This window comes from Spermophilus citellus, assembly GCF_964194105.1.
Source record: "Spermophilus citellus genome assembly, chromosome: 9".
NCBI lineage: Eukaryota > Metazoa > Chordata > Mammalia > Rodentia > Sciuridae > Spermophilus > Spermophilus citellus.
The window spans coordinates 12,147,773-12,160,653 of NC_138191.1; the positions used below are offsets into that span (position 1 = coordinate 12,147,773).

The following is a 12,881-nucleotide window of genomic DNA, read 5'->3' on the forward strand; positions in this document are numbered from 1 at the left end:
TGAAAAAACAGTTAAATTTATAAACCAGTTTAGAAAGGTGGCTATATATAAGGTCAATATATAAAAAAATCATTTGTATTTCTATATATAACTGCAAACACCTAAGAAATCAAATTTGAAAACAATATGATTAAAACACTACAAAAAATTAAAATACCTAGAAAAATTCAACAAGAAATATTTATTACCTATATACCCAAGGTAACAAAAGATATCTGAGAAAGACGTAAAGAGCGAAATAAAGGGAGGGAAATAACGTGGATTTTTAACTGGAAGACTTATATTGTTTTTGTTTGTTTGTTTGTTTTCTTTTGTTTTGTTTAGTTGTAGTTGGACACAATATCTTTATTTTATTTATTTATTTTTATGTGGTGCTGAGGATCAAACCCAGGGCCTCACACATGCTAGGCAAGTGCTCTACCACAGAGCCACAGCCCCAGCCCAAGACTTATATTGTTGAGATGTCAGTTCTCCCTAAACTAAACTACAGATTCGATGGCATTCCAAGAAAAAATCTAGAAAGTTACTTTTGCAGAAATTGGTAAATTAAATCTAAAATCTATGTAAAAGTGCAAAAGATCGAGTGTCCCTGAGTTCAATCCCCGGTACCTCCCCCCAACAACAACAACAAAAAAGAATGTTTGTGGGGCTGGGGATGTGGCTCAAAGCGGTAAACGCGCTGGCCTGGCATGCACGGGGCGCTGGGTTCCATCCTCAGCACCACATAAAAATAAAAAAATAAAGATATTGTGTCCACTGAAAAATAAATGTTTAAAAAAAAGTTCTCTCTCTCTCTCTCTCTCTCTCTCTCTCTCTCTCTCTCTCTCTCTTTAAAAAAAAAGAATGTTCATAATGACTTTATTCATAATAATTCAAAATGAGAAACAATACAAATATCTGTCATTGGAAGATTAATAAAGAGATCATTCCATATTCTGATAAGGCAATATTGCATAGCAATGAAAAAAAATAAACTATTTTGAGGCAACATTGTGAATGGATTTCATCTGAATGAAGATTAATAAGAAAGCCAGGCACAAAAGAATTCCTAGTGAATTATTCCATTTATAGTGACATTTAAAATTAGAAAAAGCTAATCTATAGTGAGCAAGATTAGAATGTTGGTTACTTTGGGGTTATTGCCAACTTAGAGGGAAAGAATCCTGCTGGGTGCTAGAAATATTTTACATCTCAATGTGGGTGGTGGTCATATGTGCATACGTATACAAAAGTTCTTTAAGCAATTCACTTAAATTCTGTGCACAACACTGTATATTTTGATACAAAAAAATTAAAAGGAGTATCGGCTACCTCTCATAAAGTTGTTTTGACCATTAAATTAAGACATACTTTGATAAAAGCAAAGTGTGATGTTGTCACTGTGGAAACACTGCCACAGCAAGAGCAGAGACAGACGAGAGCTCCCGGTGCATCTATTAGCTAAACCCATCTCTTAGATAATATCAGAAAAGTCTTCCTGAAGCTGTTACTAAAATGGCAGACAGAAATCAGTAGATCGGAAGACAGACTTCTTACAACAGACAAGAAAGTACACCAGGCAAATTTACAGATTAATAAGGAAAATGCTCTGTGTTCAATGAATATTGGACTCACTATGTGTCAGGCAATGCTCTAGGACAGAATTTCTTAACCTTGGCTCTTGACATTTAGGGCCCAATAATAATTCTTCACTGTGCTCTGTGTTGTAAGGATGTTTAACAGCATTCCTGTCCTCTACCCACTAGGCTCTAGTGGAACCCTTTCCCTGTTGCCAAATATCCCCTGGGGGTTGGAGAACTGTCCCAGTTGAGAATCCCTGTCCTAAGCATTAGGGCATAGGGGTGAGCAGGAGAAACAAAGTGCCTGCTGTCATGGAGTTTGCATGCCCATGTGAGTACACACCATAAATACGTGAAAAATAAGAAGGATTCTTTCAGAGAGGCATAAGTGCCTTGCATAGAGTTTTTAAAGGTCACAAAACAGAGTAAGAAGTGTGGGAATTTCTTTAGACTCAAGGATGAAAAGACCTTCCTAAGCAGCTGGACACGCGGACTGAGAAGAGAAAGACATGAAGGTTCCAGTCAGGGGAGCAGCTAAAGGAAAAGCATTTCATGTAGGTGGATCAGCCCTTTAAGATCCTCCGTGGCCAGAGGATAAAGCATAAGATCCAAACCTTACGCAGAGTGTTAAGAATAGAAGAAGTAAGAATAAGAGGTTTAGTGATTTTCAGCGTTTGCAAAGAAATAAAGTATCATAAAACTTCCTCTCCCAGAAACAGGACATCACCTCTACAAGCTATGGAAAAGGTAAAATAAAGCAACCAAATTACTTTTCAAACATATTATTTAATTAGTATTTTTATTTATTTGGGGGATTTTATTAATTTCTTTTTTTTAACCAAATTGCCTTTAAGAAACTAACCCAGGCACCCAGGTACCATTAACAGAATGGCACCCAGAAAGATGTTCCTTATAGATAACCAGCAAGTGGTAAAGGAGAAGGAGACGGACACCCAACACTGGTTAATTGGCAAGAACAATGTCAGCAACACGCAGGGTCAAGAGTAAGGCCTGACAGAAAGGGAGCCATCCTGATGGATATACATTGCATGAGCAGGCTCCAGGATAAATGATTGGATGTCCTTATCTCCATTCCATCTAATGCATTCATGGTCTGAGACTACAGATGGATCCTGAGTATTTCACAGGAAGAGACACCAAGAGCAAGACAAGCCAAGTCTACAGGCTCAAGTACAGAAGCCAGAAATGCTTGTTACAAAATCAAAATCCATAGGGCAGGGCAGGATTTTAAGTAAGAAATAGAAGCCAAATCACAACAGGAGAGGAGAAGAACCGACCAGAAGCCATGTAAGGCTAACAGCCAAGAACTGTGACCAGCCAGCATCGTTGGAGCACACATGAGCACATCGTGTTGGCTCAAAGGTGGAGCCAAAATTCAACCAATGCACATCAGCAAGCCTATCTGTGTCGCTCAGAGCCGGCATCTGTTGTTGCTCATGCCACACCTATAGTCAGATGTCTTTGGCACACTCCTATTTTAAAGACTAGGGTTATTAAGGGCACAAAGTCAAGACATAAAGGAAATGTTTTAATCCTTGATTTAATGTCCTTATAATCCAAAACAGCCAACTGAGATGTGCTGTGAGATGCGCCTTGAAGGTGTGCCCAAGGTGTGATAATGGCATGAAGGGTTAGCGTGTCTTCCTCTGTTCTGGGGCATTAGGAGTGGCTGCTCCGAGGAGGTGTCTAGGAGTCACCAGTGAAAGAGATTCAAGGCCTGCCTGGTGGATGGAGAAAGGAATCGGGAAGAGGATCTTACAGGCAGAGCAGCAGTGGGGAGGAAAGACAGTCATGCTGTGTCTTATTGGTCTGGTTAAGAAGGGGCAAATCTCTCTCCAGCAGGTTTGGAAAGTGGAGTGATGAAAATATGAGTTTAATTTTTAGGTTTTGGGTGGTTTTATTTTATTTTTACCTTTATAAATTTGCAAGAGAGAGAACAAATATTAAAAGGTGCTTAATATATAAATCTATAAAAATAATCATAGGGCTGGGGATGTGGCTCAAGCGGTAGCGCGCTCGCCTGGCATGCGTGCGGTCCGGGTTCGATCCTCAGCACCACATACCAACAAAGATGTTGTGTCCGCCGAGAACTAAAAAATAAATTTAAAAAAATCATAAAGTATACTTCTATATTACCAACAGCACTAGAACATAGAGTATTTCATAGAAAAATGTAGTTCTCGGGCTGGGGCTGTAGCTCAGCGGCAGAGCGCTCACCTAGCATGTACGAGGCCCTGGGTTTGATCCTCAGCACCACATAAAAATAAATAAAATAAAGGTATTGTGTACAACTACAACTAAAAAATGAATATTAAAAAATGTAGTTCTCCACTATCACAAAACTAAATATGGATTATACATGGAAATGGTTAAGTTATTAATTAGACTGTTAAATACTTAAAGAATTGAGTTTGTAAACCAGAGTCCTAATGATATACTGCCTTGGAGCTCATTTTTTTTATTATACTACCATTTTTTATATACTATTGAATTAGTTTACACACACCAGATGGGTTTTTTCTGCAAATAAAAAAGGACCTAGGACCATCATGTTGGTGTCATGTTGGTTTGGTCTTTCTTTCTTTTTCTCTTTTTTCTTTCTTTTGTAATACTGGGGCTTAAACCCAGAGGCACTTTCCCACTGAGCTATACACCGAGTCCTTTTTAAATTTTTTATTGTGAGATAGAATCTCACTGAGGTACAGAGGCTGGCTTTGAACTTGCAATTGGTTTGGTTTGACCAGGGACAGGACAAGAGACCCCTTCCCCTGAGCAGAGGCAAATGTGGCAGTTTACAGGAGTAGATGAGGTAGGCTAATATCGGGGAATCGTTGGTGGTGCTGGAGGTACAAATCCCTAATTTATGATCCTGTTTTCTGAGAGAAGAAGGTGGTCAGCAGATAGAGGCTATGATGGTGAATGTGGGCCCTGAAAAGATGGTAAAGGCTTGGAATCACCTTTTGGGGAATGGAAGAAGCCATGGATTAGAAACAAGAATTCCGGGACTTTGAGAGCCCAGCTCAGGCTGGAGACTGTGACTCCGTATCTGCTCTTTGATATTGAACTTCTTCCTGAAGCTCTCCACAATCCAGCATAGGAATAAGAGAGATGGCTGGACTGAGCTTCTGTGAATGGACTGGAAGAGGAAGGGGGCCCAGAATGGCACATGTTATGAAAAGGAAAGGGTCAGGACTCATGTAAAAAAAAAAACACCTCAGTCCCTGTCCCAGAGAGGTGTACGTGCCAAGTGAGGACACAGGAAATACCAGTAGGAAAAGATAACTCTAAGACAAGTTCTCATGTGTCTGAAGGGAAGGATAACGGGAGCCAGCACTGAGTGTCGGTTGTTCAGACGAGAAAGGCCCATGGTCGAGAAGGTCTCAGGGCCACAGCCACTGCCGTTGCTACTACTCAGCAGCCTTGGGGGGCCTTTTCCGGTGGTTAGGAAAGGAAGAGTTAAAATAGAAACTCTGCAGAGAAAGGGCAGGGGACCCAGGTGATGAACTTTAGTACAGCCTCCAGAAGAAGTGGCCTCAAATAGAGAGGACTGTCAAGGAGACCATCTGACTCGCAGGGAGTCCCATTCGGCCCTGCAGCCTGATTCAAGCTGGAGCCAGCATCAGCGCAGATTCCTACCACCTGGACCTGCTGAGCAGAGGCGGCCTGAGGCCCCCAGAGAAAAAGCAAAGGAAGGTCTCAGAGAGAATGTAGCTTCCACCAGCCAACACGAGGATGTTGAGGTTTTCTCAGCTTGAGCCTGTGCTACTAGGCTGGGGGGAGAGGAAACAGAGGTGGTCCCTGCTGTGGTCTAAGTGAATAGAGCCCAGTGAGATCCCCAAAGTGCAGGGCTGGGACAGCCCTAGTCAAGCCAAACTCAAAATCACAAAGTATCCTCCACAGCCTGCAGCCCGCTTCTCTCTTCCTCTCAACTTAGCTTCAGACTGACCATATCCAGTCAAAGGAACTCCCTCCCCTCTATCAAAATGGGCCTAGCCCAGGGCCCCGTTAACTGAATTGTCTCCTCTATGATAGAGAACTCTCTCTCTCCAAGGTAACTATTGTGTTTGCCTTTCATGCTTCCCATTCAAACCCTGTGTTTTCTTTGCTTTTGTTTAGTATTCCTCTGCTTAGATTGTTCTACTTTGTTCTTAACACCTGGACACTCGTCCCCCAAGGCCAATCCCTGGGGTCCCTATCTGAAGGACTCACCATCTTCTCAGCTGCCATTTCACTCAGAAGGGATCCTGCCTGTCAGAGACACTTAGCATTTTCTATCTTCCTGTATAGCTGTTATTGTGCCCACCTATTTTCCTCTGTCTGAAAGAAATTCTTATGGGTAGAATTAACATGTTTCTTCTGTTTCCTCACAAAAGCTTGCACAATTCTTGGAGCATTGTTAGAGCTTCATGAATCTGTTTAATTCATTCAAGAGTGACTCTCACCAGGCACAGTGATACACACCTGAAATCCCAATGGATTGGAAGGCTGAGGCAGGAGAATCGAAAGTTCAAAGCCAGCCTCCACAACTTAGCAAGACCCTGTCCCTAAATAAAATATAAAAATGCTGGGGATGTGGCTCAGTGATTGCCCCATGTTCAATCCCCAGTACCAAAAAAAAAAGAGTGACTCTTCATTTAACTCCCAAAAGTGACTGTAATATAGGAATTTCACACAGAATATCAGGGAGGCCTTATAGGCACCACATCCCTGCAATTTCACTCCCCATTCATAGGCCCTCAGAATAAAGAAACAGTAGCCCTCCAAGTAACATGAAATCCCCACACACAGCTTGATTTAACCACTTTAGAAAATAGTGTGACAGCATTTGCTGTGTGGTAAGTATATTCTCATACCCCACAATACTACCCTGGAAATATACCCAACAGCCATGCCTGTATAAAAAGCTTGTAGCAGCATCATTACATAGAAAAAAAAATGGAAACAACCCAAAACTCATCAATGATAGAATGAATGAACTAGGATACAGTCATATAATGAAACACTATGCCACCATGAAAATGATCAGTTACAAGTTACAACATAGATGAATTTCACAAGATATTGAGCAAAAGAAGCTAGGCGTGAGAATGCATACCAAGTGACTCCACTTATAGCTGGGTAAAACTAACCTATGATGTTAAAAGTCAGAACAGTGGTTTTATTTGTAGAAGAGAAAGTAGGTAATAAAAGGGAAAGAACACATGATAGTTCCAAGAGTATGTCCATTTAACAATAACTCCCTGAGATGTACATTTATAATTTTTGTGCTTTTCTGTACATATCTTGCACCCTAATAGGAAATGTTTCTGTAGAGATTGGTGGCACGTCCTATAATTCCAACCAATTGAGAGGCTAAGGCAGGAGGATCACAAGTTCGAGGCCAGCCTGGGCAACTTAGTGAGATCCTGTCTCAAAATAAAAATAAAAAGGGCTAGGAGTACATCTCAGTGGTAGAGATCCCCTGGGCTCAATCCCTACTACTGCAAAAATAAATAAATAATAGGGTTTGTTTATAAAGACAATAGCCAAGTTACCCCTATAGTGATTTCTACGGCTGAATTCCCTTCAGGATAGAGCTGCAGCCAGGTTTCTATGTCTTCTAATCTCTCTTCTAGCTATTTACATCATTCTTACTTTGAGAGGAGGTGCGTCGAGGAAGAGATAACTAAAAATGACTCCAGCCTTCTACAGGATCCCAAACAGAACAGCCCCAATTAGAGAGCACTCCTTTAGAAGGGAAAGTTTTCACATGATCTACATAAATAGCTGGCAACCCTCAGAGATAATTGGAAAGACACTATCCCTACTCTTTTTTCTCCAGCATATCTTCTCACCCTATGCCCAAAGTACCTCAGGATTCACAGTCTCCATCCCATCCCTTGGGATTTCCTTAGAATGAACAACTAAAACTTAAATTTAGGGACCAAATGAATGTTAGGGCCCAGGCTCACTCCTGTGGGCAGTGATTTGAAGGTTCCTGCTCCCCTACATATCTGACCCCAAAATCATTCCAGTCTGCCTCTAAGATGCCTGTAAATAATTCACGTATTCACTCTATAAACATGCTTTGAGCACCTACTAAATTGGGCCCCATGCTCTGCCCTGATCACAGCTGTGATTTCCTATTCATTCTGGTGACAGAATGTAGATTCCATGAACAAAGGAGCTATGGACTTATTGAGCACTGGATTCTCAATGCCTAGCCCAGAGGCTGGTACAGAGCCACTCAAAACGTTCTCAGGGAAGGAAGGGGAATAGAGAGGGTGCTGTTGTTATGGACATAAATATTTATTGAAGGTCTTGCTTGTGTCTAGATGGTGAGGGTACGCCATGAACCATGCACAAAATCCCCCGATCTCAAGTTTTGCATCCTACCAGGCTGAATAAACAAGTAAACAGTATGGTCTCTAAGATGGAGATGGGTATTATGGAGAAAAATTAAGTGGAGCAAGAGATAAGGGGTTGCAATATAGTATCATGGATGAGGAAGGCCTCATCAAGAAGACAGTATTTGAGCAAAAGCATGAGAAAAAGGAACAAGTTCAGGGCCAAAGAGGAAGCAGCATACCAGAAAGAGAAAGTTGTGGATACAGAGCCTCTGCAAAAGTTTTCCTAAGATCTCCCATTCTCACAAAGCAAAAGCCATGCATTTTCCAATGACCTAGATGACCTAGGTGATCGGGGCCACCTCCCCTTCCTCTCTCTCTTGCTCACCTTATTCCAGGTGATCACATCAGGTCTGGATTCTAATCTCCCAAAAGGACACAGCCCCGAGTCTATGGCAGCCCTCACCCCACGTCCAGCTGAGGATCCTTACCTTGGCCGTGGTGCCCCTTGAGGAGCAAGAGATGCAGGAGGATGACAGCTAGCCCCAACATCCCCGAGGGGGCCCCTCGCTCCCTCCGACACTCAGCTGTGCCCGGGCTTCACTGTCGCCCGTCAGCAGGAGAAGGAAGGGGAGAAGTGCCTGGCTGCCTGTCCAGCCACAGTTTCCTCAACTCAAGGCTGTTCGCTTCTGCTGTGAGTTGATGAAGCCACTGAAAAAGTCCCAGCCCCCAGATCTGCTCTGAAGGTTCCCACAAGCTAAGCTCGAGAAGTTTGCCTCAAATGGGCAGGTGCTCAGAGTCTGCTGTGACTCACAAAACCGGTTTCAAAATCTTATCCCTTGCTCTGCTCCAGCCCAGCCGCTTCATTCAAAAGGCAGAGGCCCCGGAAATGTCCCTTCTTCCTAGTGGCGATAGGCAGAGACCAACAGGGGGCCCGAACAGCCATTATCCCAGCCTGTTCCAGTTCAACGATATTGTGGAGATGAAGGGGAAAGGTTTTGGGGAGGATGTGGGCTGAGCAGCAGAGCCCTGAATAACTTGAAGGAGAGAAGGAGTCGCTGGGGTGACACAGGAAAGGACCTAAGCTTTGGGGACAAAAGAAAAATCTAACAGGCTCAGAGATCCTATGTAGTTTGATACCCAAGTTTAAGAACATGCAAATTATATTTGTTTCAGAAAAATCTGCTTTTGCTCCAAGTGTCCCATCAATACCTCTGTATTCCTTCCCTTTCTCTTTCTCTACTTTCCTATAGTAGTTCTTTCTTCCTGCTCTTGCTTTCCCTAGAAGCACCTGGACTCATTTTTATTCCCCTCCCCATCCCCATTGTGATTTGAGCCTCCAAAAGACCAGGCATCTTTGGATTTTGGGGGGGGGCTTTTATGGAGAGATGGGGACAGTGACATCCTATCTCCCCCTTAGGGTTTGCTTCAAGGCCATACTCTAAGATTAATGCCCCTTTTCTTTTTCATTCCCCTTAGAAACAAACCCGTTCAGTCCTCCCCCTCCCCAAGTCCTCCTTTCTATTTTTTTTTTCATCCTTTGATTCTTTTCCAGTCGCCCTGTTGGAAGCTGGGCAGAGGGGAGGCAGACTGAGACCCTCCGTTGCCAATGGAAGCAGCCATGGTGCTCTGGACAGAGCACTGGATTTGGAATAAAAAATTTGGACTTGAGGCTCAGTTCTGCATTTACACCTGTGTGATATTAGCCGACTTACTTTCTGGGTCTTCAGAATCACCATATTTGGTTCTCCTTCACAAAATGGTTTTCAGCATCAAATTAACAACTATACCTGAGACTTTTTATGTAAAACTGGTGCAATAATCTGAAAGTTTGTATACCTTAAAAATTCCTATCCAGAGATCAAATCACCATTGGGATGGTATTCGGAGGTGGAGTCTTGGAGGAGGTGATTAGGTCTTAAGAGACAGCCCCTCTTCAATACGATTAATGTCCTTATGAATGAGGCTCCAGGGATCTCACTTGTTCTTTCTTCCACATGAGGACACAGCAAAAAGCCAGCAATGTACATCCCAGAAAGGTTCCCTCACCAGAACCCAACCACACTGGCCCTCTGATCTTGGACTTATACCAGTCTCCAGAACTATGAAAATACATCATGTTGTTGTTGTTGTTGTTGTTTATTTAATTTTTGAGGTGCTGGGATAGAACTCAAGACCCGCACATGCTTGGCAAGTGCTCTACCACTGAGCTACAATCCCAGCCCTAAATTCATGTTATTTATAAGCTGCCCAGTTTGTGGTATTTTCTTTTAGCAGCCCAAACAGCCTTGCTTAACACAGGCCTGCATAGCTTTTTCTATTTAATCATCTACTGGTTATTATCTCTTCCCAAGGGACAACTCTCAACCCATGGGAGTTTCCTCAGAGTTGATTGGAAAATTCTCTTGATATGGAGAAATGATACTCTTTAGTATCATGATGAAAGTCAATTTCATGATGAAGGTCAATTTCCTTGCATGACAGTGGAAGGTAAGTTCCGACTATTGGAAGCCACTAATAAACAACATGAATTAGGAATCTGCTTCACCAATCCTGACCCCAACTCTACCTCCATCCTCCCCTCCAAGCAGTTGGAAGACCCACCCTCCCCTGGAAACTGAACTGGTACCACTGTACCACTTTCCCATACTTACTTCCCAGGTCTCTGGAAGTGTGGGACGGGAGACTCAAATGGAGCATTTAAAGGTCAGCAGCCATCTAGGAACCACAGGTAAACCAGCCCCTGCCCTCTCATCCTTCTTTTTCCCAAACTGTGCTCTCACCATATTACGGTGAATAAAGGTCATTTCAGTAAATCCCATTTCTGATGGCAACTACAAAGTTTCCAAGTCCCAAAGACCACCCATCTCTGAAATGATTTGCACCTTTGAGGTCCCCAAGACCACCTTTGGGGTTATTTTTTTTTTCCTTTGGGGTTATTAATTTGGCAGAAAGACCCACAGAACTCACTAAAAGCTGTTTACAGCTGGCTCCAGTTTAATACAGTGAAAAATACAGATGAAAAGTAACCGAGGGAAGAGAAACCTAAGGCAGGGCTCAGGAGAGTTTCAAACAAAGGAGCAGTGCAGAGAACTTGCAATTGTCCTATCCTAGAGAAGTTGCATAGACTGTGCTTACTTGTCTCAGAAATTATGTGTGAAAATACATATGGGTTATTGCTAACCAGGAAAGCTCTAAAGTTATGGTATCTAAAGTTTTTATACCTGGTCATATACACATGATCTCTCCACCTGCATGGCTGACCTTAGTCTCTGGCCCTAACAAGAGGCTAAGCTGAGGCTATTTGGACCAAAACCGACACCATAAACCATGTTGTTAACATAGACTATGTGGCATGGTCCAAGATCCCCAGTAAATTAAGATACTCTTATCAAGCAGGACATTCCAAGGTTTAGAGATCCCGTCTCAGGAGCCAAGGGCAAAGGCCAGGCCTCTGGGCAAGAGGAAACCTTTACTACACACCTTTATAGACAAAATTATGACAGTCAAACATGAACCTTTCAAAATGGGCCCAACTGGTTTTAGAAGTATGTTCAACACGTCATTCAAGAATTTAGCAAGTAATTTCTGTGATACTGGACACTAAACAAGAACTCACTCCCTTTGTTTCTAGCCATCTGAATATATCTGTTTCTGTTTGAAAGAAACTGTGTGTATTAGTCCATTTTCTAGCACCATAATTAAATATCTGAAGCAGGCTAACTTTATAAATAAAAGAGGTTTACTTAGCTCATGGTTCTGGCGATTTCAAAGCAAGGCACCAACATTGGCTTGGCTCTGGTGAGGATTTCATGGCAGATGGTGAATGGTGAAAGAACTTTACAATACCAGGAGCACCTGTAGGGGCAACTGACCACATTTAAAACAAACAGGAAGCCAGCAAGAGATTCAGGAGCCAGGCTCTCTTATAACAACCCATTCTCATAAGAGTCGAGAGGTCCCATGGAGCTACCTTAATTCCTTCTGAACATAGTTTTCCCAACGACCTAGGGACTTCCCACTAGGCTCTACTACTTAAAAGTCCCACTACTTCTCACCCCACTAGGGATCAAGCTCCTGACACAAGAACCCTTGGGGAACTTATTCAAACTATATCCAAACCACCACACCATGACTAAGCTTTTAACAAGCAAGCCCAATTCTTTTCGGGTTTGTTTCTCAAAAGGGCTAGAAAACTGTTTCCCCTTCTATGTATATTTATCTCCCTTGGGCTTTCACTTGTCAGAAGGGAATTAGCCAATTGTTACTTATTTACTGGCTGTAATGAGATTTAGATTCAGATTAAAGATGAGGGATGCAATATTCTCATAAAGAAGAGGAGAGAGAAAGTCTGTTAAAAAAAAACATAAGATATCAAATAATCTGGTGGAACTGCATCTAAATCAACAACTCAGGAGGAGGAGCCAAGGAGTACAATCCACATCAGAGCTCCTCTCAGAATTTCCGTATAGTGAGGAACTTGTTCCCTGTATGAAGAAATAGCTCTGAAGATTCAGAGAATTGAATCTCTCTCCCTGATGCTATATATGGTATAAGAAATGGGACCAATCTCTACTTGGTGGAACAAGGTGTTTCCATAGAAAAGTTGAATGAAAGAGTTTTCCCAAATTGCAGTTCATTGTATCAGTGAATTGCCCTATACAATTTAAAGGTAATTAAATACAATTTATCTTATATATTTGTATCTTTGATTCCATTGTATGAACAAGAATCTGATCTAGTAACAAATTATATTGTAGATTTTGATGTTTGACATATTAATGTATCAGAGTGTTTTGTTTAAAAAAGAAAGAAAGAAAGAAAGAAAGAAAGAAAGAAAGAAAGAAAGCAAGCAAGCCTAATGTGGGGCTGGGGTTGTGGCTCAGCGGTTGAGCGCTCACCTACCACGGTGGAGGCCCTGGGTTTGATCCTCAGCACCACATAAAAATAAACAAATTAATTAAAGATATTGTAT

The 12,881-nt window shown here is 42.1% G+C and overlaps 1 protein-coding gene across 2 annotated transcripts in view; it reads right to left on the reverse strand.

Moving 5' to 3' along the window:
- CD244 (CD244 molecule) overlaps nt 1-8,718 on the reverse strand; it is a 29,689-nt gene extending 20,971 nt beyond the window's left edge. For both annotated transcript variants that reach the window (XM_081305491.1, XM_081305492.1), the window contains exon 1: nt 8,398-8,718. In XM_081305491.1, the coding sequence (XP_081161617.1) occupies nt 8,398-8,458 (61 nt within the window). In that variant the 5' untranslated portion in view covers nt 8,459-8,718. The remainder of the gene's footprint in view (nt 1-8,397) is intronic.
- Nucleotides 8,719-12,881: the final 4,163 nt, after the last annotated feature.